Here is a 23,049-nt window from a genome sequence, read left to right as displayed (position 1 = left end):
GGAGTGTTATTTGGGAAATCAATAGGAGACGATGAGATGATTACTAATGCATGAAATATCAGAGCCTGACCTTTTTGTAATTACAGACTCCTGCTTACTCATTTAAGTTTGTTCACGAGAGATTTATTACCAGGGGTGAAGGAATAGTTTCTCTAGATATAATCATTAGAGGCGATTGAGTTCTTATTCTTCCCTCCGCAATATACCTATATGGGTTTAAGGATTTCTATAATAACAGGAGGTAAGGCACTCAATCAGCGGAACGCCTTACCTCCTGTTATTATAGGAATCCTTTATATTGTTCCAATAGATTCTAGTTAGAAGGAGCAAGAACTAGGTAGCCAGCCAAACTTGATAGGAATCTGCCTTATATCGCTCCATTAGATCCAAAGCCAGAAGAAGCAACAGCTAGGTAGTTAGCAAGACACTATATTCATTAAGTAGGCATCCATTGCAGCTGAGCTTGCATTTACAATCTACCTCCAGCTGTACATTACTGGATGGGAAGCGGTTATTATACCGATAATCTACTATTATATTGTACAGACTTATTATTTCCCATGCAGTATGATGGCATCAGAATAGTATAAGATTACTAGACTACCTAGTATTAAATCCCTTATATTTACCATTAGAGGTTTAACTACTCAATCGGTGGATTTTAATACACACTTGTTTTTAAATTAGCATAGTCGGAATCATTTCGCTTTTTTGTTTGAATTAATAAAAAAAAAGTTTAGTTTTATGTTTACCTCTCTCCATTCTCAATCAAATTGTAATATTAGAAAGTAGTGTGCACCTGATCCATTTCTTTTTGTTTTTCGGTCTACATTATCAATTGATGGTTGGTGCACCCTCTTTACCAATATAAATAATATACTATTTTTCAAGGTAATAAATGAGGTATCACACTCTTTCACTGGTGCGACAAAACTCCTCTCTTATATTTCAATAGTACTGAAGGGGTACCCTGGCCTGCCGTCAGATTTTGTTTTCATTTTTCATACAGAAAGCCCCTCAATGGAGGTTTTTGCTATTTAAATCTCAATCTCTATATCCAAGGACTTTTGAATAGATCAGAGAGACTTAAGCCATATTTACAGACTATAAATCAACTTAATTTGCAAATCAAAGCAAGACAGCAAGAGCTCAAAGAAGAAATGTATTGTTTTATTTAATGTTGAACTCCGTATGTAAATTGTATTAAACAATAAATAGCATTCAGATACGACCAAGTGAAATTGACTTCTAGTAGGATTTCCTCCATAAGCGTCTTCACTCCTCTGTTTCACCAGGTCGGCGTACGTCATCAATCTTCAAAATCATTTTCACCACTTGTGTAGCCAAGGAAATCTGTTGCTTTTTACCAATCAGTGTTTCTATGACATGCTGCTGCTTCATATCTGAGAAAGAAAGAAAAACAAAAAAAGTCATCTAAAACTTCCTTGTTACTTAAAGAAAGAATTTTATCAAAAAACATATGTAATTAGGCAAGAAGTCCAAACAAACACTCTCTCCTTCTCTCCCACCAAATATGTGCCTACTTACACAAGTCCCCACCCCCAAATTGCTATTTTGCAGACAGGTTCCCAGGTTTCTCCAATGGTCCCAAATTCGAGAAGTAGGAGTCTCTAACTTGTGTGGTAATTTTTTAAGTCATCTTATTTGGATGAAAAGCTCATGGGGGAGGTGGTGCTTTTGGCAAACCCACAATAAGATTGAAGACACAGCTAAGGCTGGGTGGTACTTGCTGGATTAGGGGAGTGCAGGTAGGCAAGATTTGCACTTTAAAATATTTCTTCCTAGGTTGAATGAGGGTGCAAGATCATTTTAGAGTTAATTAGTCGGTCATTCCACATCAGATCACCCCAAAAAAATAAAATGATGAAATGTCCACTACCCATCTCAGATTTGGTCAAAATTTTTTAGTTGAGAGGATGTCAAAACAACCATTTCTGCCAAATATCTCGACTGTAACAATTAGTTGATTAAATATTGATTTTTCAATTTATTAAATAATTTACTAATCGTGGCTTCTTTATTCAGTTTATTTGAAGTTTCACAGGTGTTTATTAAGGAATCGCCACAACATTTGGACCCCTAACGCAACTCTTCCTCCCGAAGCCAAACCAAATTACTTTATCTGCCTCATGTTTTGCAGTATGGCAGAGATACATGTTTTTATAATAGAATTAAAACCGCTAGGATCAATCAACATTAGGGATCCCATTTTTTTTTTCGGGGGGCGAGGGTTCAAAAAGGTATACATTACTTCCACCAAAAAAAAAAAAAAAAAACAATCAGCAGGGTACTCTGTTTCATAATGGAGAAAAAAAAAAATATTAAGTGGATGCTCGATTAATGTTGTACAGCATACATAATTTACATGGCAGCTGCTCATCAAAAGTGCACATTTGGTAGTCTTTTAAATACGGACGGCCATATTACCATCTACTTAAAAAACCATTGGATTACATAGTAGGGACCACTTTACAGATGAAGAAAAAGGAACTTTTGATTCTGAGAACTAAAGTTTCAAATGCAGTAACTAATGATCCTGGAACCACAGTCTCCTACCATCATGAAAAGCTTCTGCTGCCAAGATATGAAGCATTTCAGAAAACATGCTGTAATCCTTTTTTGTCTCAAAAAAGGAGCCAGAAAAAGCTTAAAAGTTATGTCACTGAAGTGGGCCAAAGAACATGGCGACTGTCAGCTTCATGCTATTATTAGGCCAGGACAGAAACTTTGCCCAAAATGCAGAATTCAACTGTCGCACTGTAAAGAACAAACAGACATAGATATGCCAACAGAAGACGTTGCATCACCGGTGGAGGGTGTTACTGAACCAGATGAGCTGAATGAAAGTATTACAAAGCTTGGTTGTTCACCAGTGAAATTGCACGGGGTAAAGAGAAGACAGCAGAGACATATACTAAGAGAGAGCAGGCAAGTACAGCCATTAAGGAGAAGCTTACTGAAATGTTGTCTCTTCCTAGCACATCACTAGAATCACCCCAGTAAGTAAGCAAATGTTCAGGTTGTGATGATTTACAGAGTGTGATAAATGGATTAAAGTAAAAGTGTGAAGAAGCGCCATGATAAGAAGTTATAAAATTATTAACTCTGGCACCAAACAGCTGGACAATTAAGCAGACTGCAGAAGAATTTATATCATAGCAGTCTAGAAACAGCAAAGACTGTGGCAGGAACACTTTCTCATCACAGATTTCGGCCTATTAGTAATGATGAGCTACACATATCGATTGTCGTCAGACGACATAAAGACAGCAGGAACCAAAGTTGGTGTCACTATGACCACAGTCGCAAAAAATGAAGACAAAAGTGATCTGCAACCTGGAATATACATAGCAGCCGTGTATGAGAACATCTAGTACATTGGGTAGATCATTCAATGCAATGAGGAGGAACAAGATGTGCTGGTACACTTCATGAAATCAAACCAATCAACAAATGTGCTGTCCTGGCCTTCAAGAGTGTGTTTTGTTCCTTTTATTCACGTCCTCTGTGTAACGGAAGTGCCTACTATCCAAGGAGATACTGAAAGGCAGTATACACTTTCTGCTGACACTAAGGAAAAGTACAGACCGTTACAGGTTCCAAACAAGGGAAAAATAATGAGATTGTTGACTCAACTTCAGTCCGAAAGTCTTGTGCCCAGTTATTGCATAATTTTTTTTCTGTCCTGCAATCATCCAGGACATTGAGCACTACAAAGCCTCCTGCAAGGTGTGCGTATGTCTTGGGTATCCAGCCGCTCTAGCCCATCCTCATCATTGGTGGGCCCTTTCAGCAGGACGCCATGGACATTATTGGTCCACTGAGCAAGCCCAGAACTGGGAAACTGGTCATCCTTATTGTGGTTGACTACACGACTACCTATCTAGAGCCTGTGGCTCTAGATAGCTAGTGAGATAGATAGATGATGAATATGTAGTGCAAGAACTCACGGATATATTTAGACCTGTAGGATTTCCACAAGAGCTTGTAACTGATCAAAAAGACATAGTTCTAAGTGAAGCTACTTCAAACTATGTGGGACCAGTTTGGAGTGCATGGCATACACACAACTCCATACCATCCCCAGAGCAACAGACTCTGAAAGCAAATGTTGTGGGTGTACTTTGACTTAGAGAAAGGAGACTGGAAAGGAGACTGATATGAAAGGTCGTTTTCCCAAAGTGTCACAGGACTCATGGGTTCCTCCCCTTCGATTTACTGTATGGGCAGGTTGAATGAACCATTGGTCCTGGAAGAGAAGCAGACGGGCTCCCACCGTGGTGTATCCAGGTGGGCAGCCTGCCAGTCGTGTCAACTGATTGTCAAGAGGGCTTGGATGCGGACCGTCTAGCCACTCAAGCCTATCAACCTTCCTGCATCTCTCCCCTGGGAGCAGAGGACTGATGAAAAAAAATGAAACTTGGGGCCTTAGGCCTAGATGCATTAACAAAGAGTTAGAAACTCTTCCCCCATGTCCTGTGCAAATAATTTATCTAGCTTGGGACTGAACAGGACCTCTCTGGAGTATGAAAGACTTCAGGGTCCTTTTGGCCTCTGCTAAATTAATGGTGTGACGATAATGGGTTTAATGTAACCCTCTGCCACACAGCTGGCCTACCCGGTACCTATTCGAGGTTCAAATTCACCCAGGCAAATATCCGAAAGTAAATAAGTTTAAAACACAATGGTAGCACCAAAAACCAATAATATTTAAACAATAATCTGCAACAAACACCATTACAGTTTGGAATAGACAACATACAGGGTATAAAAACAGTACATCAGTATCAAAGTCCCTTACAGTGACTGCTATCTGTCCATCCAAGCTTCTAACCCCCCTCTCTTTGAGGCTACCAGCAAGGCAGTGGCCCAGAGTCACTGTCACTCTGCTTTTGGCAGGCACACAGCTCCCCAAAACCTAGAGAAGTAGAAAAGGGCAAAGGCAGTATTCCAGGGACGGATTGTCCATTTCCTGTCAGGGGCAGAGATCTAGATCTCAAGGCCAGCCTGACTTCAGCTATCACTCAGTAGTGAATGCTAATCTGCTGTCCTCTGAAGCTCATTTTTAAAGGCAGAAATGACCTTCTCAGGAGTTTCAGGACCTGCCCGATTAGTCCTTTTCTGTGTTTACCTTTTCAGATAGCAGATGATTTGCACGATACAATTAGGGTCAGGTAGTAGTCTATGGCTACAGAGAAGAGTTTGGATTGTGATTTCTCCTGTTTAAACAGACACATTACATTTAAATACACAATGCAGTCTTCTGTAATTAAACAGAGTTCTATCTGTGAACCTTTTCCCTATCTTAACACACAAGAACCCCTGGTGTGATGTACATTCATAAAAGGAAGAGTGGACAATAATAGTTTTGCCTAGGCTGAAAAAATGTACTAGTCTGCATGATAAGAAAACCATGCTGCCAAGACATTTTAACTACTTACAAATAGAATACATACAAATTTAACTATGATTGATAAATAGGGGAACCAGAGGACTAGAAAAAGTATATATTTTTAAAGTTAACAGTTTGTGAGAAACGAGGTAGACTGGCTGAGGTGATATTAATACCTTGTTCCATCACAAATGATGATGAATCTGCCTCCCAGGACCAAAGCAAGAGAAACGCTAGCTCCCATGAGCCCCATATCAATGAAGGTTTCCCCAAGATACTTGGAGATGCCCCCCAGATATGCACCACTAGGTTAGGCAAATCATAATTAGGTTTGTCATATTCCAGAATTTCTGCCAACTGCTCCACCCATCTCTCCACCACTTTATTGATCCAAGCTGGGTCTAGGTCTCAATCTTCCTCTCCGCGCTAGGGGAGACAAGCTATGAATCATCTTCCTTTGGCGGAGGGACTCACATTTTTCTATATTGTCACTAGGGAAGAGAGAGAGGGATTTCAGTCTGCATGACACCTGAAAACTACAGTCAGGTCTAACCAATGCCTCACAAAGCAGTTCCTCCAACTGAGATGAGGCAAATGAAAGTTCTCGTTTCCTCTTGAACAGCGAACATTCTAGAACCTCAGATTCCTTGATTTAGTGCTTTCTTTTTGGCATACCTTAAAGAGATTAACTTTAAGCTTTTTGGAATCAAGAGGGAAAACCTCAGCAACAAATTGCTCTGCCACTTCCCCCTTCAAAAAACTGAGGTCCAGATGTAGTAGTGGTTGTAGGTGCTTCTCAAAAGAGGATATCTGAACAAATCCCCCAGGTGCTGAAAGCGTCCTGAAAAGAGGCTGAGGGTAGAACATTGCGCTTCTGGAGGCTGCCACGGGAGAAGCAAGTGCTCCTGCTCTGCTCCACAAGGTGTGCAGTGAGCTTTGTCAGCAATCACATCAGTGGGCGCACTCATAGGCAAATGTGGCTGCTAGTCCTCCACGTACATGCGTGCACAAGGCATCTGTCCAGGTCTGGGGAAGGCAATTTGGTATGTTATCTGAAGCAGGTACAACCCTTTGCCACTGTCTCACCTCCAGGTTTAGCCACGGATGAACTCCTCAAGACCTAGAAACAAATGAATGTAGAAAAGAACAGAAAGCTGCACAATCCAGGAATATGTTGAACTGTACATAGAGCACAATGGATAGAGAAAAAGCATTCAGAAAACAGCATCCACATACCTCACCCACTAGAGCCCAAAAAGAAAGGAGTTCAGATGGAGAGAAGAAGCTGGTGTTTCAGTCTTCCAAAGATGGCCGTTGTGACCATTTGGGTGAGCTTTTGTGCGGCTTCTGTGGGAACTCACACTATGGAGAAGGTGCTGGAAGAGGATTACCTCCCCCTGGGATCAGCACATAGGGATGGCCACTTAGCCTTCCAGTACCTAGAGTGGGGCTGCTATGAAATATGAAGGGCAGCACCCACATAACCCCCACCCCATGTTACCAGAAAAGTTGGGAGCTACTTACCTGATTGCAGGGAAATGGACACCACGGGTGCTAAAGACACATGGATCCAAAGGCATAAACTGCAGCAATAGGGCCGGTGCCCCACAGGCAATCCAACGGCAAGAGTGGACTGCCAGGAGAAACTTAGCTCTGCTTTTAGGGTTTTTTTTCAGATGAAAAGTAAAGTGCTACTATCCAGCCATTTCATGCAGCATACAAACCCATGAAGAAAACTATTAATCTAGAAGGCACAACCTGTATTGCATCACAATTCATATTTCACTTTGGAAATGGTGAACACAGTAAAACTTTCAGGAAATCAACAATTTCTAAACTCAAAATAGCTCACCATTAGTGCCCATTTGCAGGCAATCAATGCCAAGTGCAGGGTTCTTTTCTTTAACTTGCTTTGCACGTACTTCAGCCATGGTTTGAATAGGGCTCCTACCACTGTTCTCAGCAAGTGACATAGGAATAGTTTCCAAAGCATCAGCAAAAGCTCGCATTGCATACTGCTCCAAGGATGGACACTAAATAGGAAAAAAAAATAAAGACAAAAAAATAAGTGTTAAGAATATACTTTTTGCAAAGATCACAGTAGCATTTGCCAAGTCAGGCTCATGAAAGCTTCGCAGGCACAGACAGTTACTAGTAAAAATTTTAAATTCATTTTTTTAATGTATACTATATGCGGCTTGTATTGTAGCAAAGTATTTCCTTCGGCTTTATTTGTCTTGCTATTTTAAGTTGCATAATGTAACAAACAAGACAACAAAAGTCTTTTCATGGAGGTTTGTCTTTTACCACCATAAAAACTTAGAACTCCTGCCATTTCACCTGTTTTTCCAGGCGCCACTAAAAAAATAAGATTATACATCGCTATAATTCCTTTTCCTCAAGATACTCCATAGCAGCCAGAAAATAATTAGCTATGTGGAGAATAGGTCTCAAACTGTGCATCAGCAGATGAAATCACATTCAGAAGATCATATCTGGTGAAGGTATGAATAGATGACCATCCGGCTGCTTCGACAAGTTCCACTGTTGAGGCCTAAGCACCGTGTGCCCAAGACGTTGCCACTGCTCTTCCTGAGCGAGCCTTCAAGATTTCTGGTACCTTACTTGTGTCTCGTTTGTACAATGGACTTTTCTAACCAACCTCGACATTGTGTTTGGAAGGGGTATACCCTTTCCCAAGTCATGCTGAATCTCAAAGAGTTGTTCTGTGTTGGTAAATCCCTCTGTTCCATAGAAGGTATGAGATTGCTCTGACCAAATCCAATGTGTGTAGCCTTCACTCTTGATAATCAACTAGTTGCGAACAAAAAGAAAGCAATGGCATTTCTTGAATAAAAATGTGAAATCCTAAATCTAATTAAAGTATAGGCAGGAGCCTATACCAGAGTGACCTATCTCCAAGGCACTTACAACAACTGAAGTCTCAGCTACAGAGGAGGGGGAGGAGTCAGGGGAACAAACAAGTTTAATAAGGGCCTAAACTCCAGTCCCACCTACTATACCCGATGTCTAGCAGTGTCCCCCAGTGGTAGGACAGAGAAAAGTGGACAACACTTAAGGGTGTATTAAAGACTAATCCAACTTTCTTACCTAATCTGTACAAATATTCAGAAAGGGCACCAGGGATCTCATATTTTCCCGACAGAGCTAATTGCCACTAGGATTACCACCTTAGAGAATTTTATTTTAAGTGCTTAACATGATCAGATATCCGTGTTGATAACTAGAGATCTCATGATGCCACAAATGACTTTAGGAGGGGACTAAAGCGCAAAACCTCAAAATGTACAGGATATGACAGCACTTACATCTCCTCGCTCTAAAGAAATAAAATAGGAAAAAATAAGCATAAACTAACCTAATCTAAACAGCAAGTACTGAAACAGCACAAGTTCTTGGGCACTTAAACTACACTGAGGCTAGTAGGGGTTGCAGAGGTGAGGAGTCAGCAGCAAGTTTAGTTCAACTATTTAAGTGCCAACTCCTCTGTGCCCTCATACAACCCCATTGTAGCAGTGTCCCCCAGAGTTGATGAATGAGAAATCATTTGCATGGTGCAAGCAATGAGAACAAATAGATGCAAGACATACCCAATATCAAAAGTTCATGGGATTACCAGAGTATATCATTTTTGGTTTTTGGAGCTTTGTGACAATAGAAGGATGTCATTATGTCTACAAGATGGCAGACAAATTTGCATCCTCTACCGAATGCAGAGATAATCTGCTATAAAATTCTCTCCGCCTGCCACATGAAGTGCTGAGAGGGAGCTCATGTTTCTTTTCTGTTCATGACATGACTTTTGCTACCTCCATCATCATGGTCCTGCTCCTGGTGCCTTCTTGGCGATTTGAGAATATCCGGAAGAACCTCCCTTTAAAGCAGGGGTGTCCAACCTTTTAGCTTCCCTGGGCCACATTGGAAGACGAGTTGGTTTGGGCCGCACATAAGATACACTAACAATAACGATAGCGGATCATCCAAGAAAACATAGTTAACATATGACAAAAAAAGGGATATATCTATAATATAAATGTCTAGTGGCGTGGGGGAAAACAAACAACCAAGCTGCAGCGCCACCTGCTGGGCAGAGTTATACACTGACCTATATATTTCTTGAAGGAGAAGTGACAGTTGGGAGTGGTTGGTGGTTGCCAGGGGTGACAGTGGGGAGTTTTTAACACCTTAAGTAGCTTGATTTGACTAGAATGCATGAGTATCATGCACGGGTTAACTGACCTACTAAATTCTTAGTGTGTGTGGGGGAAAAAAACCTCAAAAAGGGCTGAAATTTGGTATACTGACATTATTGACGAGTTGAGGGGGTCAAACTCATTTTCGTGAGGTAATTTTACCTCATGAACACACATGTGTACAGTGGCTGATCCAGGGGGGTGCGATCGGGGCAGTCCACCCTTAATTTAGGCACTTTCCTAGAGCAGTGCTCTTCGGCTGTTTTGGGTTGGACTCAAGTGCCAATCCGCTGCAGATATCCGGATACTGCATAGTCACCAAGAAGGTGGAAGCTCTCTTTCCTCCAGGGCAGGGTACGCTTAAGATTAGTACTTAAGTCCTTGGCCTGCCTGGCCCACCATTTTGAGCCTTGCGAGCCATTATGTAGTGCACACGTATGCTGCTGAAGACCATGAACGAACACAAGATTTGGATTGTTACAGACCTTCCCCGTACGTAGCAGACTGCTGTTCTCCAGGTAGCCAGAACAGCCCTCTGCTTAGACAACAGATGGCAAGTCGCTGGGACTACCCATCTAGAGACAAAAAAGGTGGAGCTGACTATATACTAACTGGGGCGTTTCTAATTTCTGGCCTCTATCTAAGCTATGAGGGATTAACACACTGTAACAACTGCTATGGAGGATAGAAGAAAGCAAATACGTCTCAAAAGCATTTTATTTTCTAGAGTGCACTTTAGATGTAAAAAAAAAAAAAAAAATTTCGATTTTTGTACTTATGCTAAACAGGAACACTTAAAAAACAAACCAAGGACAAGAACATAAAAGGGGGTGTCAAGTGCCCTACACGGATTCAGAGACGCCCCAAAGCGGTCCCTAAGTGATTGTAACTGCTGCTGCTCTAGGGGCACTATTATTCCTAAATACCAAACAGCAAAAAAGTAAACAAAGAAAAGCTGGAGCTGCGCTGACAAATATTCCTAATACAATATATTACATATCACTTATTAATTTAAAACAAGGCAGAAAAATAGCAATCAACATTAAACAAGAGAAAACAAACAGGAGTAATATTTAAAGTATATAAATTGTATTTAGAACATCTATAAGAGTTGCTTCTATTTTTATTTTAGACATACATGTGAATGGGTATGAGCTGTAACACATGGACTTAAGAGCTAAATTTACAATTATATATAATAAACATGGGAAAAAGAAAGTTACTACAAGTAATGGAAGCTTAATCCATTGAGTTTGTGTGTTGAACTGATCCAATAAAGATTTCTTAATTATGAAAAAGACGCAACTTATTTACCTTGTCAGCAGCTTGACTAACTGCTAAGGCGCAGGATATTTCTGCAGCTCCACCACCATAAACAATGCGGCTATCACGTACTAAGTTCCGAATCACACACAGTGCATCATGAAGTGAACGCTTAGCTTCTTCGATGATCTTAATGTATAAATAAAAAAATAAATTTCAAACACTGGGACTTATTGTGAAAAAGCTACTCTAATATTTATGCAATTCCTATTAACAATTTGGAACTAAACATTTATGCATGAATATTAAGCAATTAATTTAAGATTTCATGTTCTATTTCATTCAGATTGTAACAGATTATCTCACTATGAGAGGAGAGTACATGAACTCCAAGCCATAACCTCTGAAAAAAATCTGCAGGATGTTTTCACTTGACAAGGATATTATCTTCCAGTACAATGGTCATTTCAGGAAAGATCTCATCCATGACAGATTATCTACCAGTTAAGCGTTCACGCACCCCTACTTATTTCAGTTGCACTGTTTAAAATCCTTTAGATAGAACATGCAGGGCACAAAATACACAGTCACCATACTTACCATCTTATTTCCCCCTCTGATGAAAATGGTTGCAGCTCTTGAGTTCTTACATTGCTCTATAACAAGCATCCGATCCTTGGTTGTTCCAAATGAAATTTCTCTTACTATTCCAGCATACCCAAGCTTCTCAGATGTTAGCTCACAAAATCGTGGAACAATACGGCCTCCAGTAGCAATAGCAATTAACTGGAAGAACAAGGCATATTGTGGAACTGTTACTCGGTATATCATAAGGGAGAGGATCCAGGGGGAGTCATATTCCTTACCTCTATTTCCGGACCTCCAACCCAACGGACAGCAGGTAGTTCATTTTGTAGCAGTAAATGATTTGCTTCATCATCAAAGCCCCACTGACATATGGCAAGATTAGCACCAGTGTCTTTAATCTACAAGCCAAAAACACAACAAAACAAACCAAACAAATATATTGTTAAGTATGTTTTCAACCTGCATTATACTAAATTATGTCAGTCACATTTCAAAAGCCAGATTGTGCGTGCATGGACTACTACACAGGTGTAATGTTGGGTTACATTCTAAATTTTTAGCAGAGCAGTCTTCTCATTTTATACTTATGGCACACTATGACAAACTGTACAAAGAGCACCAATCTTTTAATCAGTTGGTGCAAATGGACACCTGAAGAATTGAAGCTTGATTTTCACTACATAGGTTGCAGAAATCTTTAATATTAACATTTTTTTTTAAAGAAAAATGGTTTAAAATAAGCAGCCATGACAGAACTCACAGCTTCATGACAAAGCATTGTATGTATGCAAGTGGATGCAACCAGTAACTATGACAACGTACTTTCACCCAGAGGGATCAAAACAAAGTCTAGAGGAGAGACTCAAATTCAAAACCATAAAATCACTGACATGCAATATCACAAATTTATGAGGAGTGAAAGTTGTGATTTTTCCATGTACACTTGATGTCAGTCAAATATTAACTGTCAGGTTAGCACACCAATCTATCACGCAAGATTCTTAAATTAACCGCTTTTCAAGTGTAGGGGGAAAAACAATGTATGCATTTATAAAACAACAATATTTTGATACCAACCTGTTTAATCATCTCAAGAAACTTTTCTTTCTCGTATTTCTGAAGTGCTTTATAGTCATCAACTGAGGTCACATCAAGTTTATGTTTAGTTTTGGGCTTAGGTGGCTCAAATGGACAGGTGAGAATAGCAATTTTAGCATCTTTCACTTCCTGGAATAAAGATTATAAATCACAAGCATATACTTTACTAATCTAAATAAAAGTGAAAACTCGAAAATTCATTCTGCAAATATACCATGATGAACTTGACCGGCATAAACAAGTCACGGAGGCATCATTGTCATTTTTTAGCACAACACACAATACTGAACTCAGAACTAAATGCATACCTTTAAAATTTTAACTAAACTGTATCTGCGGTTGGACTCTGCTGCACATCCCTTCTAAATGGCCAGTATATTCAAAATAAGATTTTTGTACTTGCACTAAATCCTTTTCTCTGATTGCATCAGGAACACTGCAACAATTGCTATAAAGGCTGCTCTAAAAGTTATGCACTTAAAATGAATTATGCACAAATCCCGAAAGCTCCAACCCCCTCTAAATGCCCTCCAATGAGGTAAGCTCACACCACAAAGGGCAAAATCTAACAAGAAATCATTCTCCAATTCAGAAAACTATTAAATTCTAACAATCAATAAGAGAAGAGCGTAAAAAAGTCGGAGTGCAGTGTCCCCAAATTGAAGTAGGGAAATGGATTGAATATAAGCACAAAACACCTGGTTTTTCTTTCATCCAACTGAGGGAGACAGCGACTGTGAGGACGTTCCAAAGCTGTCCCTGAAATTTCAGAGTGCAGACCTTTTTATTCAAAACTAGACTTGATGCAAAAACATTGAAACTATCATTTTGTGACTGTATAGATTGGCAACCAGGTAGCTGCCCGTCAACAGCTGCTCTGTCAAGGCCCAATTGCCACTCAAGATAGAGTCACTGATCTGTAAAGAGACTTTAAATATTTAGGAACAGACTTTCCTGATCCAATATATGCAGGTTGATTTGCCATAGTAATCCATTTAGCAATTGTCTGCTAGTCAGCAATTTGTGTAAGACAAAAGGTCAATTTTCCCAATAGTCGACGTCCTATTCAAATAGGCCCTCAGAGGTTTGACCACATCTAATAAGGATTGGGAAGTTTCTTCTTCTGAAGAGCCATCTTTTCCTAAAGATGAGATAACAATGTCTTGATTCAAGAGAAAAATATACTCTGCCTTCGGTAGGAACAAATGTTTTGTACAAAAGACAGCGCAGTCTTCATGAAAAACGAGAAAGGGGGACCTATGGAAGCTCCTAGATCTGAAAATTTCTTGCCAAGAGGAAATCAGTCTACCAAAGGCAGTGGTGTGAAAACCTTTTTCGCACTAAGAAATATATATTTTCCAAACTACTTATCTTTAGCTTAAATAAGCTTTCTATGCTTAAGTATGGTCTCAAAGATGGTGTCCGAGACCTTTTTAGCTTTAATGGCATGGCTATTGAAGTCATGTTTTTTTTTTTTAAAGGACAGGTAAGTCAGGTGGTAATTTCAGTGACTCCTTCAGATCCCTGCATCTTGCGCTAGTGTTCCGCACTTTGGTTCAACAGAGATACAATCCTATAGACATCTAGGAGATATCTTATCAATCTCTTGATCGAGAATCTTGTCTACTGGTATCGAATAACATTCCTCCTACTCAACAAATGCTATTTTTAGAACGGTTTAGGCTTCTGGAAACTGATTAGCCATAATTAGACTCCAGAGTCTGGACTGTCTCCTGTAACTGGGTCTGGAAAAAGGACTTATTCCCTACTTAGATACCACTTTTAGTTAACAGGTCATCCAACAGTCACTGTCCTTTGAATAACTGCCATAACATTTGTGAATACTCACTGTTGCCAAACAGAAGGGTAACTATAAAAAACTGACAATGATGAGATTTGATCACAAATCTGATTAGACACTGATGGCCCTTCCCAGATAGTTACATGCAGATATGCACCAGATACCCACAAAAGCTATACTCATCCTGCCTCATTCCATTTATTACTGATCTTTATGGGCCATCTTGAACTTGTGTCCACCCACAGATGGAAGTTCAAGATAGTTCAAAAGTTCATGTCACTTTTCTTGACCAAAAACAGATTGGTATAAGGTTCCACTTGCTGTTCCAGATTAACACTTCAAAAGGAGAATCAAGATTGAATGGCCTTCTTAAGGAACAAACGTCTTGGCCAGTTCTTGAGGGGGAGGGGTACGGATTCTAGAAGAGAAGAAAGCTGGCTCCGACAACATTAACTCCTTGGGTGTGTTGAGAGCATGTCATACTGACAATTTATTAGAGTTTGAAGGCTATTTGTTTGGCTGACCAGGGCCGTCTTCCGCTATACTCTGCCACACGCACAAAGCAAGATTGTTCTCTAGAGCTTGAGCCCCTGGATTTGCCGAGAAACTAAATTTCAAACCTCTGACTGGGAGTAAGGAAGGCTCTTTTCTACTGTGAATCTATTAATTTTGTTTAATTCCGTTCCAGACTGGACAGTGCCATCAAAGGGCAGCGACTCAAGTGTCCTTTTGGATTCTGCATCCACTTTCACAGCTCTAAGCCAGAGTGTATGCTGCAGTGCAACTAGAATGGCCAACATTTGGCCACATCAAGAGCAGCATCCCCTAAATACTGTGATGCCTCCCAAATATGGTACACAACAGTTAACAACTCAGACCTTTGTTTACCAGATTGTCATCCCCCATAAATCTATGATTAGATTAACTCAGGCCAATGCCAAAATGGGTGCAAAAGCAGCTCCAGCTGCCACAAATTGATTAAAAAAAATAAAATTGTTTATTAAAATGTGTTAACATGCCTGCATAAAGTTAACACACACATATACATACATGCACATTTATACACAAGAGAATTTATTTCCCATCCGAGTCATAAGGCCTTATATTTTACTATTCACAGGCAGCATACACCCCCTCATCCCACCAGAGCTGTGCTTTCAAATTTACCTTTGGCATCTGTGGGTGGCTGAAGTCTTTATCTACTATCACGCCTTTTATTAGTTTGGTGTCCTCAAGTTTCCCTCCAACTTTACCCTCAACTTTTATCAACTCAAAATCCACATCTTTGCGGTCCATATCAGCAACCGTCAGAATAGCATTCACAGCAATTTCTGCCATGTGCCTGTGGCAGCGGTTAATTCTAGAAAATCAAGTCATGGGAAAAAAAAAAAAAAAAAAAAAATTAGGTTTGAAACAAAACAGTCAAAGATTTAAATATTTCCCTTTTAACATGTTAAGTCTCTTTTAGGCTAGATATCATACACTCACCTACCGTAGAATTTAAAGTACAGCAATTAATTAGATACAGGAAACTGTGTGGTCAAAACAAATGCACATGTTGCAGCCTATCAATTTACTAGCAACCAGCATCAATCACCAATGCACTTCAGGCCAAGCAATCATGAGACATGGGTTCTTAAAAAAAAAAAAACAAAAAAAAAAAACAGTATGTGCCTCCACTGTGTGTAGGTACATTTTAAAAACGCTTGCTCATTGGCTAATTATGTGCCACGTTCTATTTAATGGATCATGAGCTGTGGTACGTAAATTTTATTTCTACATGAGCAAAGTATAAGACCTCTTAATCTTTGCTGTAATATTATCTCAATCCAACTTTTAAAAGTACAGATGTACCGACATTCACCCTGCATTTACAGGCATAGCACTAAATTAAGACTTATTCAGTGGTTTGAAGTCTCTTTAAACATAGTGGCGTTAAAAAGAAAAGGTGAATTGTTTGGTTTTTTTGGTCAAATATATCAAAACCACACCATCAGCCACACAAAACATTCTTCAATTTACCACTTTTTATACAGAATATATTTAAACTGAATTTCATTAATATCTGGGCATATAATTTTATTTAAAAAAGGCAAATGACGGAATTTAAAACAAACTGGAACTCTGGAGATTGGGCCATCAGATCATATTGATATTAATCAACAAATTTCACATTTAGCTGGTGTACTCTGGTGGTAAGGTTGAATGCATCAGAAGAAATACTTTCATTTGCTTCCCCAAAACACATAGGCTATCAGGGGATTGGTGGGGTGCCAGCCATTATATGAAAGAATATCCAGAGGAAGCCATCAAAATTAACCAACCTAAAAATGTGTGGGCACAAATATTTATTTTTGTTATATTGGTATACTTCATTTCTGCTTGCACAATACTAAAAAAAAATTGCAAACTACATAGAGAAAAGACAAACAAAAACCTTTCAAAATTTTTATTCTGACTAGCTCCTGATTTTATTTCCCATATAGATTTATAAATATTAATAGCCCCTTTATGTTTAGTGGTCTTTAAGCTGAGGTATGCAGCATGCAAGTCAGTACCCCAAGTGAGGTCAAAATTTATTTTTGGGCTCCCCCCTTACTGGAACAACCTCTCCAGATCCAAGCAGCAAGAAAAAAGAAGGTTGAGTACAACAGTTTTCTATAGATCTGTCAAATCTTGTTTCTCTCACATCCTACATTTCCTCCATTAATCTTATCTGGTGAGGCTCAAAGAAGATTTGCTACACACTGCAGTGGTTTCATGCCTTTAATAGCAACTGACAAATGTGTAAACCCATTGTTCATCAGCCAAGGTTACAATATATAAGGTCAGGTCAGCATGAAGAACTAAGCAATCACACTATAGCTTAGTTTCAAATGCATAACCAACATATATGTTACTAAACTGGTAGGGTACAAAGGGTTTTACACATACATTGAAACCCTTAATAAAAGTGCAGGCTGCATTCCAGGAGCTACACAACTCTTGATTGAAAGAACATCTATAATATATAGTGATCTTACACTTTTGATCCCAGTGTGGTCATCGCAGTTTGAATAAGTGGTTCAACATTCTCTGGATCGACGGGAAAATGGTCACTGATCTTATCTAGGTTCTCAATAGCAATTCTTGCAGCTTGCTCATATCCATCTGCAATCCTTATAGGATGAATACCACGATCTAACAATTGCTCAGCTTGTTCCAGCAAAGCTCCTGCAAGAACTGATGAGAGAATTTACAGAAGATAGATTATAATGCACTGGAAAATTTAACCTGTATATCTACACTGCAGTTAATGATAGTTGGAGGAAACAGGGGAGGTGGAGATGGCAGAGTGGAGACCATAAAATGGAGTACAGCATCAGTCAAACATGGCTTATGTCCTTAAAAAAAAAAAAAAATGAAAAAATTCAAACTCAGAAAAATGGGGATAAAAAGGAGTATGGTTGGTTAATCAGAAGACCAAGAAAAAAAGAATATACAAGGGCTCAGACAAAGAAGAAAAAGTCGCCATTAAGGTGACAACATATTTAGATATCAAAGTGAAAAGAGAACAAAAAAAAAAAAAAAAAAAAAAAAAAAAAAGATATTTCTAAATCTGAGCATATAGCAGATCTAAAGTATTTAGTTTAGTACTTAAGAGGGAAAAAAAAAGTGTCTCTCAGTAAACTAACTAGAATACTTCTGCCAAGGTAGACATTGGTCCATATGCGGAGGAGATCCTGTCAAAATGCTCAAAACTTTAAGCAGACAAGTCAGTGAGGTCTGATGGAATACATCCAAAGTTTTAAGTTTGAAAACAGTGCTGGTGACCTAAATGATGTATGATGCAAGTTAGGGTAATGGTCTAAGGAAACTGCAGGCACTAAAGAGACATATGATCTACTTTTAGCCAAGTGAAAGCTTCCTCTCCATTGTCATGCCCCTCTCGACCTATCTGCTGCTTTTGATCACTTTCCTTTGGCCTACATAACAGTCCTCTTCTGGTTCACCTCTTAATTCCCTGGTTGCTCCTTCATTCTCTTTACTTCACTCTTCCCTCTTTCTATTGGTGTTCTCCAAAGAGCCCACCTACTCTATCTACGCCTCCTCTCAATGTGAACTCAAACAATCCTTTGACCCCACATACATAGACGACACCCAAATCTACCTTTCCTCCCCAGACATCTCAACCTTATTCCTACCCCTCATGTACAGTTGCCTCACTGTCATATCCACCTGGATGAGCCAATGCTTTCTCAAACTTTATTTGTCTAAATCTGAGCTTATCTTTCCCCCTACTAAATCAGCTACCCCTCCACACATCTACCTTACAGGCAACTCCCCCCCACCCCTCATCCTTCCCTCTCGCACTCTTGAAGCCTCATTTTCTGCAACACTGCACTCTCTCACTCAGGAAGTTACTAAACCACGGTCCACTGGCTCATTATTTCACATCTGGACCACTGTACCCACCTTTTCATCAGCCTTCCCCTCTACAATCCATCCTGAATGCTGCGGCTAGACAGCTTCATTTCACGCAGCTCCACTCTGTAAATGCCTTCACTGGCTTCCCATAGCTTCCAGAATTCAGTTCAAGCTGCCCATCCTCACGAACATTTCCCCTCCATACATCTCTAACCTTACCACGAGATACACACCAGATCCATCTCCGACCTTCAAATTTACCCCCCCCCCCCCCTCACTTGTAATTTTATCCAACTACCGTCTTCAAGACTTCTCCTGCACTGCTCTCCACCTATAGAACTCCTTGCCTTGTCCTACCAGACTCTCCCAACCCACAACCCTTCAAAGCTACCTCAAAACTCACCTCTACATGCCCTCTATTCCCCTGTCCACCACACCCACCAGTGTCCTATCTACACCCAGGGCCGCCGAGAGGGGTGGCGGGGACCAATTACCCGGGCCCAGGCATGTCAGGGGGCCCGGCGTGGGCCCTTGCCCTGCTGATTTTTTTTTTTAAACGTTTTTTTTCCCCTTTCTTTTTTTTTTTGCAGGGGGCTCGGTCGTTGGTGGGGGGGAGAAGGCTGGTTTAAAAAAGAAAAAAAACATACAAACCTGATCGCAGAGCCAGTATCCCTCCTCTCTGCTGCTCTGTGCTCCATTCAGACTGTCTGAATGCCAGGTGTGTCATCATCATGTCATGCCCAGCATTCAGGCAGTCTGGAGCAATGGGGCACAGAGCAGCAGAGAAGACCAAGAAAGGAGAAAAAGTAAGTGAAGGGAGGAAAACGAGGGGGGCACAGAGGGGTTAAAAAACGGGGCAGCATGGCACAGTGGGGTTAAAAAGGGGGGGAGGCATGGCACAGTGGGATTGAAAAAGGGGGGGGGGAGCAGCGTAGTATAGTGTGATGAAGGGGAGCCAGGTGAAGGGGGCAAAAGCAGCATGGAGGGCGCAGTGTGATCATAAGGCATGGCGATGATGGGGCACATTATTGTAGTATTGGAGCTGGAGAAAGGCCTTATTATTAATCGTGGATGGTATTGATTTAACGCCAGGGTTGTTTGGAATTATCTAAATGTAGCTATTTTTTCCCCAAATAGGGCCCCCAGCATTCCGGGATCCAGACAAGCCGCAACTAAAGAAACATGCAGCAACAGGTGGTGAAAGTGAGAAGAAGAGGTAGGAGAGAGCAGGACAGTATGTGAAATGTTGTGATTCTAGTAGGGACAATGTCAATTTTTGGTGAGTGTTGTGCCCAATGTAAGGTGGAGGCCAAGACTGAACTCTTTGTTTACACACTGCATCAGGAGTGCTTGGACATATGCGACGCTCGGGCGAATTGAGAGCCTAGTGATGTTGATGTGTTAGCCACGCCCCAATGGCGCATTTGCCATGCCCCCAAATGCATGGCCACACCCGATTTTTTTTTTTTTACCATACTCAACTATGAGGGGGGCCCCATGAATTAGTTGTAACGGGGACCTGAATTCCTCTTGGCAGCCCTGTCTACACCTGTCTCATTACACCTAGAATGTAAGCACTCATTGGCAGGGTCCTCGCTACACTGTCTCCGATCTGTTCACTCTTACAACCCTGATGTCATGTCTTAGCATGAATCTTTTTCTGTCTGTTCACTCACACATGATATTCATACCTGTATCCATGGCTAGCTCATGACTATCCATGTATATCTTATTATGCTTAACTGTATCCATGTAACTTATGTTTATCTGTATGAAACATATCATATGTGTAAGATGATTGTCTGGAGATACAGAATCTGTGGCACTACATAAATAAATGATGATCCAGTGTGGCAACAACAGTTAAATGTCAAATCATGCACATCAGGCTGAAAATCAAAAGGCTCAATACAGTATTAACCGCACAAAAACATCAACTGTAGTTAATTATATATATATATTTTTTTTTAATCTCTTTAATATATCAAAGGTTTTAACAATGTAGATAAGTAAAGCATTCTGTAGATGAAATATATTAAAAGAAAAATAGATTAAAATACTGAAGGTTAGCATGTTTAGGGGAAATTTGAAAATATAATCACTATCAAAAGGGTAGGAGATGTGAGTAATTATATTCCAACAAAAATAGTACAGGTCAATACAAATTTAGTTTGTATTACAAAAATTGTTCATCAAACTACATGGATCCTGTGGCTAAAATCTGCTGTAAAATTCTATAAAAACAGATAATTGCAATTCTTTGCGTACATACAGGCTTACCATTTCTTAGACAAAGCCCTTTCTTACTTTTTTTAAATTGTATGAAATGATGTATTGGGACTAAGGAGTGTAGTGTAGGTGTTAAAAACCAAACAATTCCCAACTCCTACAATCCCTTCCTCGAGACAGCAAGCTCTCACAGTAGGGCCCTCTGTAGCCTATGTTATCAGCTGTGTTCTCAACTTTATGTGGTAATGCTACTTTAAACAATAATTAATTCTAGATTCTTACCAACAACTCCTGTGGTCCCATCACCAATTTCATCATCTTGAGATTTAGACAATTCAACCATCAGTTTGGCAATCTGATGATCAACATCCATCATGCCAAGGATTGTTGCACCATCATTAGTTACGGTAACTTGACCATCCTTATCTACCATCATCTTATCAAGGCCTGGAAAGCAATTAAAAAAAGTGTAATTTAAATAAAAGTATGAGAGCTAAAAAAATAAGAGAGGTCAGGTAAAAGGTTTACTCACCATTGGGTCCCAACGAAGTTCTAAGGGTGTTAGCAACTGCTTTTGCTGCCATAATGTGAGACTGAAATATATACGAATTGTAAGGTTATTAAACCATCTATAAACATTAAATAGTACAAGGGCATGTTAACACTTTCAGCATTGTTTTTTATGGTTATATGTAGACCGCACATGTAAGCATACGAGATTAATATATAATTATGTATTAATAGTCTCATGAGAATGAGTATGGAATCAATAAATCCATCCCCGCACTTGCAATAAGTTATTCCATCCTCGAAGCTGATACAATTTTCTGCAAGGTTCCATAGTATCCTTGCGGTTATGTTTCTGTGCTCAAATACTACAGTTGTGGTAATAAAAACATTGCTCAGCTTTACAAGCACAAATGAGTAAAGATTACTACCTAGAACCTAGGTTCCCAAAGAGTGCGCCGCTGTCACAGGGGTGCTGCGGCCAGGAGGATTAAAAAAAAATAAAAAAAATAAAACAAAACAAAAATTTACCAATCCGGCGGCGGCCGGGACCCAGCATCCTTCCCTCTTCTTACTGAATGTCAGGCGTGATGACATCACGCCTGACATTCAGTGATAAGGAAGATATATATACTACATTTGACATATTTAATCAAGCAATCAAGTAATAATCGTGCAATGAGGGGGTCTTCTTAAATATGTATATACATGATTATTTATTTGATCAGTAATGTTTCAATAAATACACATTGAACATTAATATTAGACTGGTAACACCAATGCCAGAGTGGCAGATTCTATTTTATTAATCAATAACAAAGTAATTACTGAAGAGATTATATATAGTGGATGCAGAGGGGCACAGAGAGTGGGGATGCAGAGGGGCACAGAGAGTGGGGATGCAGAGGGGCACAGAGAGTGGGGATGCAGAGGGGCACAGAGAGTGGGGATTGCTCGGTAATTATTTTGGAGGGGGTACCTTGAAAAAATTATGGAGACTCTAAGGGTGCCGCAAACGGCAAAAGTTTGGGAACCACTGCCTTGATTTTAGATCTTAGGGGCAGGGGGCCCCTGTCTGAAGTGCCCCGGGCCCCCCAAAGCCATAATCCAGCTCTGCATGGACCTCTCAGATTACGCGTAATAGGTTAAGCATTGCTTCACACAGTAACACATTAATGCGAAAAAGAGATCACTTGCGGTTTCACATTGCATCTGATGATAATGAGACGCTTCACAGGCCGCCGCCACTACCACCCTACCCCCTGTCTGGTGAACATAAAGCCGCAGGATCTTCATCTCCTACCTTAAGAGCTTCCAATCCGGACAGACGTGATTTACGATCTTGATCCTTGATGATGATAAACGGCCGTCCATACTCATCGAAGGCGAGAGTGCCTAGAGAAGACATGGCTGTAACAACGGAGAATGAAGGAAAGACTCAGACAGTAACTAGCACGCTGTCTTAACTCCACCCGGCTTCCGTCACGCGCATGTGCAAAACCAACGTTCCAACCGCTGTTCTCTTTACG

General features: G+C 40.1%; 1 protein-coding gene across 1 annotated transcript; it reads right to left on the bottom strand.

Moving 5' to 3' along the window:
• Positions 1 to 1,149: 1,149 nt before the first annotated feature.
• On the bottom strand, positions 1,150 to 23,020 carry CCT5 (chaperonin containing TCP1 subunit 5). The gene is made up of 11 exons (XM_075212757.1): positions 22,824 to 23,020; positions 21,546 to 21,606; positions 21,296 to 21,460; positions 17,401 to 17,599; positions 15,545 to 15,737; positions 12,556 to 12,705; positions 11,757 to 11,876; positions 11,491 to 11,676; positions 10,942 to 11,079; positions 7,266 to 7,446; positions 1,150 to 1,403 (listed from the first exon to the last, which is right to left on the bottom strand). The coding sequence occupies exons 1-11, from the start codon at positions 22,926 to 22,928 to the stop codon at positions 1,276 to 1,278; spliced, it is 1,626 nt and encodes a 541-aa protein (XP_075068858.1). The 5' UTR covers positions 22,929 to 23,020; the 3' UTR covers positions 1,150 to 1,275.
• Positions 23,021 to 23,049: the final 29 nt, after the last annotated feature.

This window comes from Mixophyes fleayi, chromosome 5 (genome assembly GCF_038048845.1).
Source record: "Mixophyes fleayi isolate aMixFle1 chromosome 5, aMixFle1.hap1, whole genome shotgun sequence".
Taxonomy (NCBI): Eukaryota; Metazoa; Chordata; class Amphibia; order Anura; family Limnodynastidae; genus Mixophyes; species Mixophyes fleayi.
Note: the sequence above shows the minus strand (reverse complement) of the source record. Positions and strands in the feature narration are given on the sequence as shown.

Bases quoted from the DNA above. Each gene is read 5' to 3' on its own strand.
- CCT5 (XM_075212757.1), bottom strand. From the start codon at position 22,928: ATGTCTTCTCTAGGCACTCTCGCCTTCGATGAGTATGGACGGCCGTTT. The intron at 21,607-22,823 runs GTAGGAGATGAA...TATATATTTCAG, and splicing joins CCGGATTGGAAGCTCTTAAG to TCTCACATTATGGCAGCAAA. The intron at 11,877-12,555 runs GTTGGTATCAAA...TTTGGCTTGTAG, and splicing joins TTCTTGAGATGATTAAACAG to ATTAAAGACACTGGTGCTAA.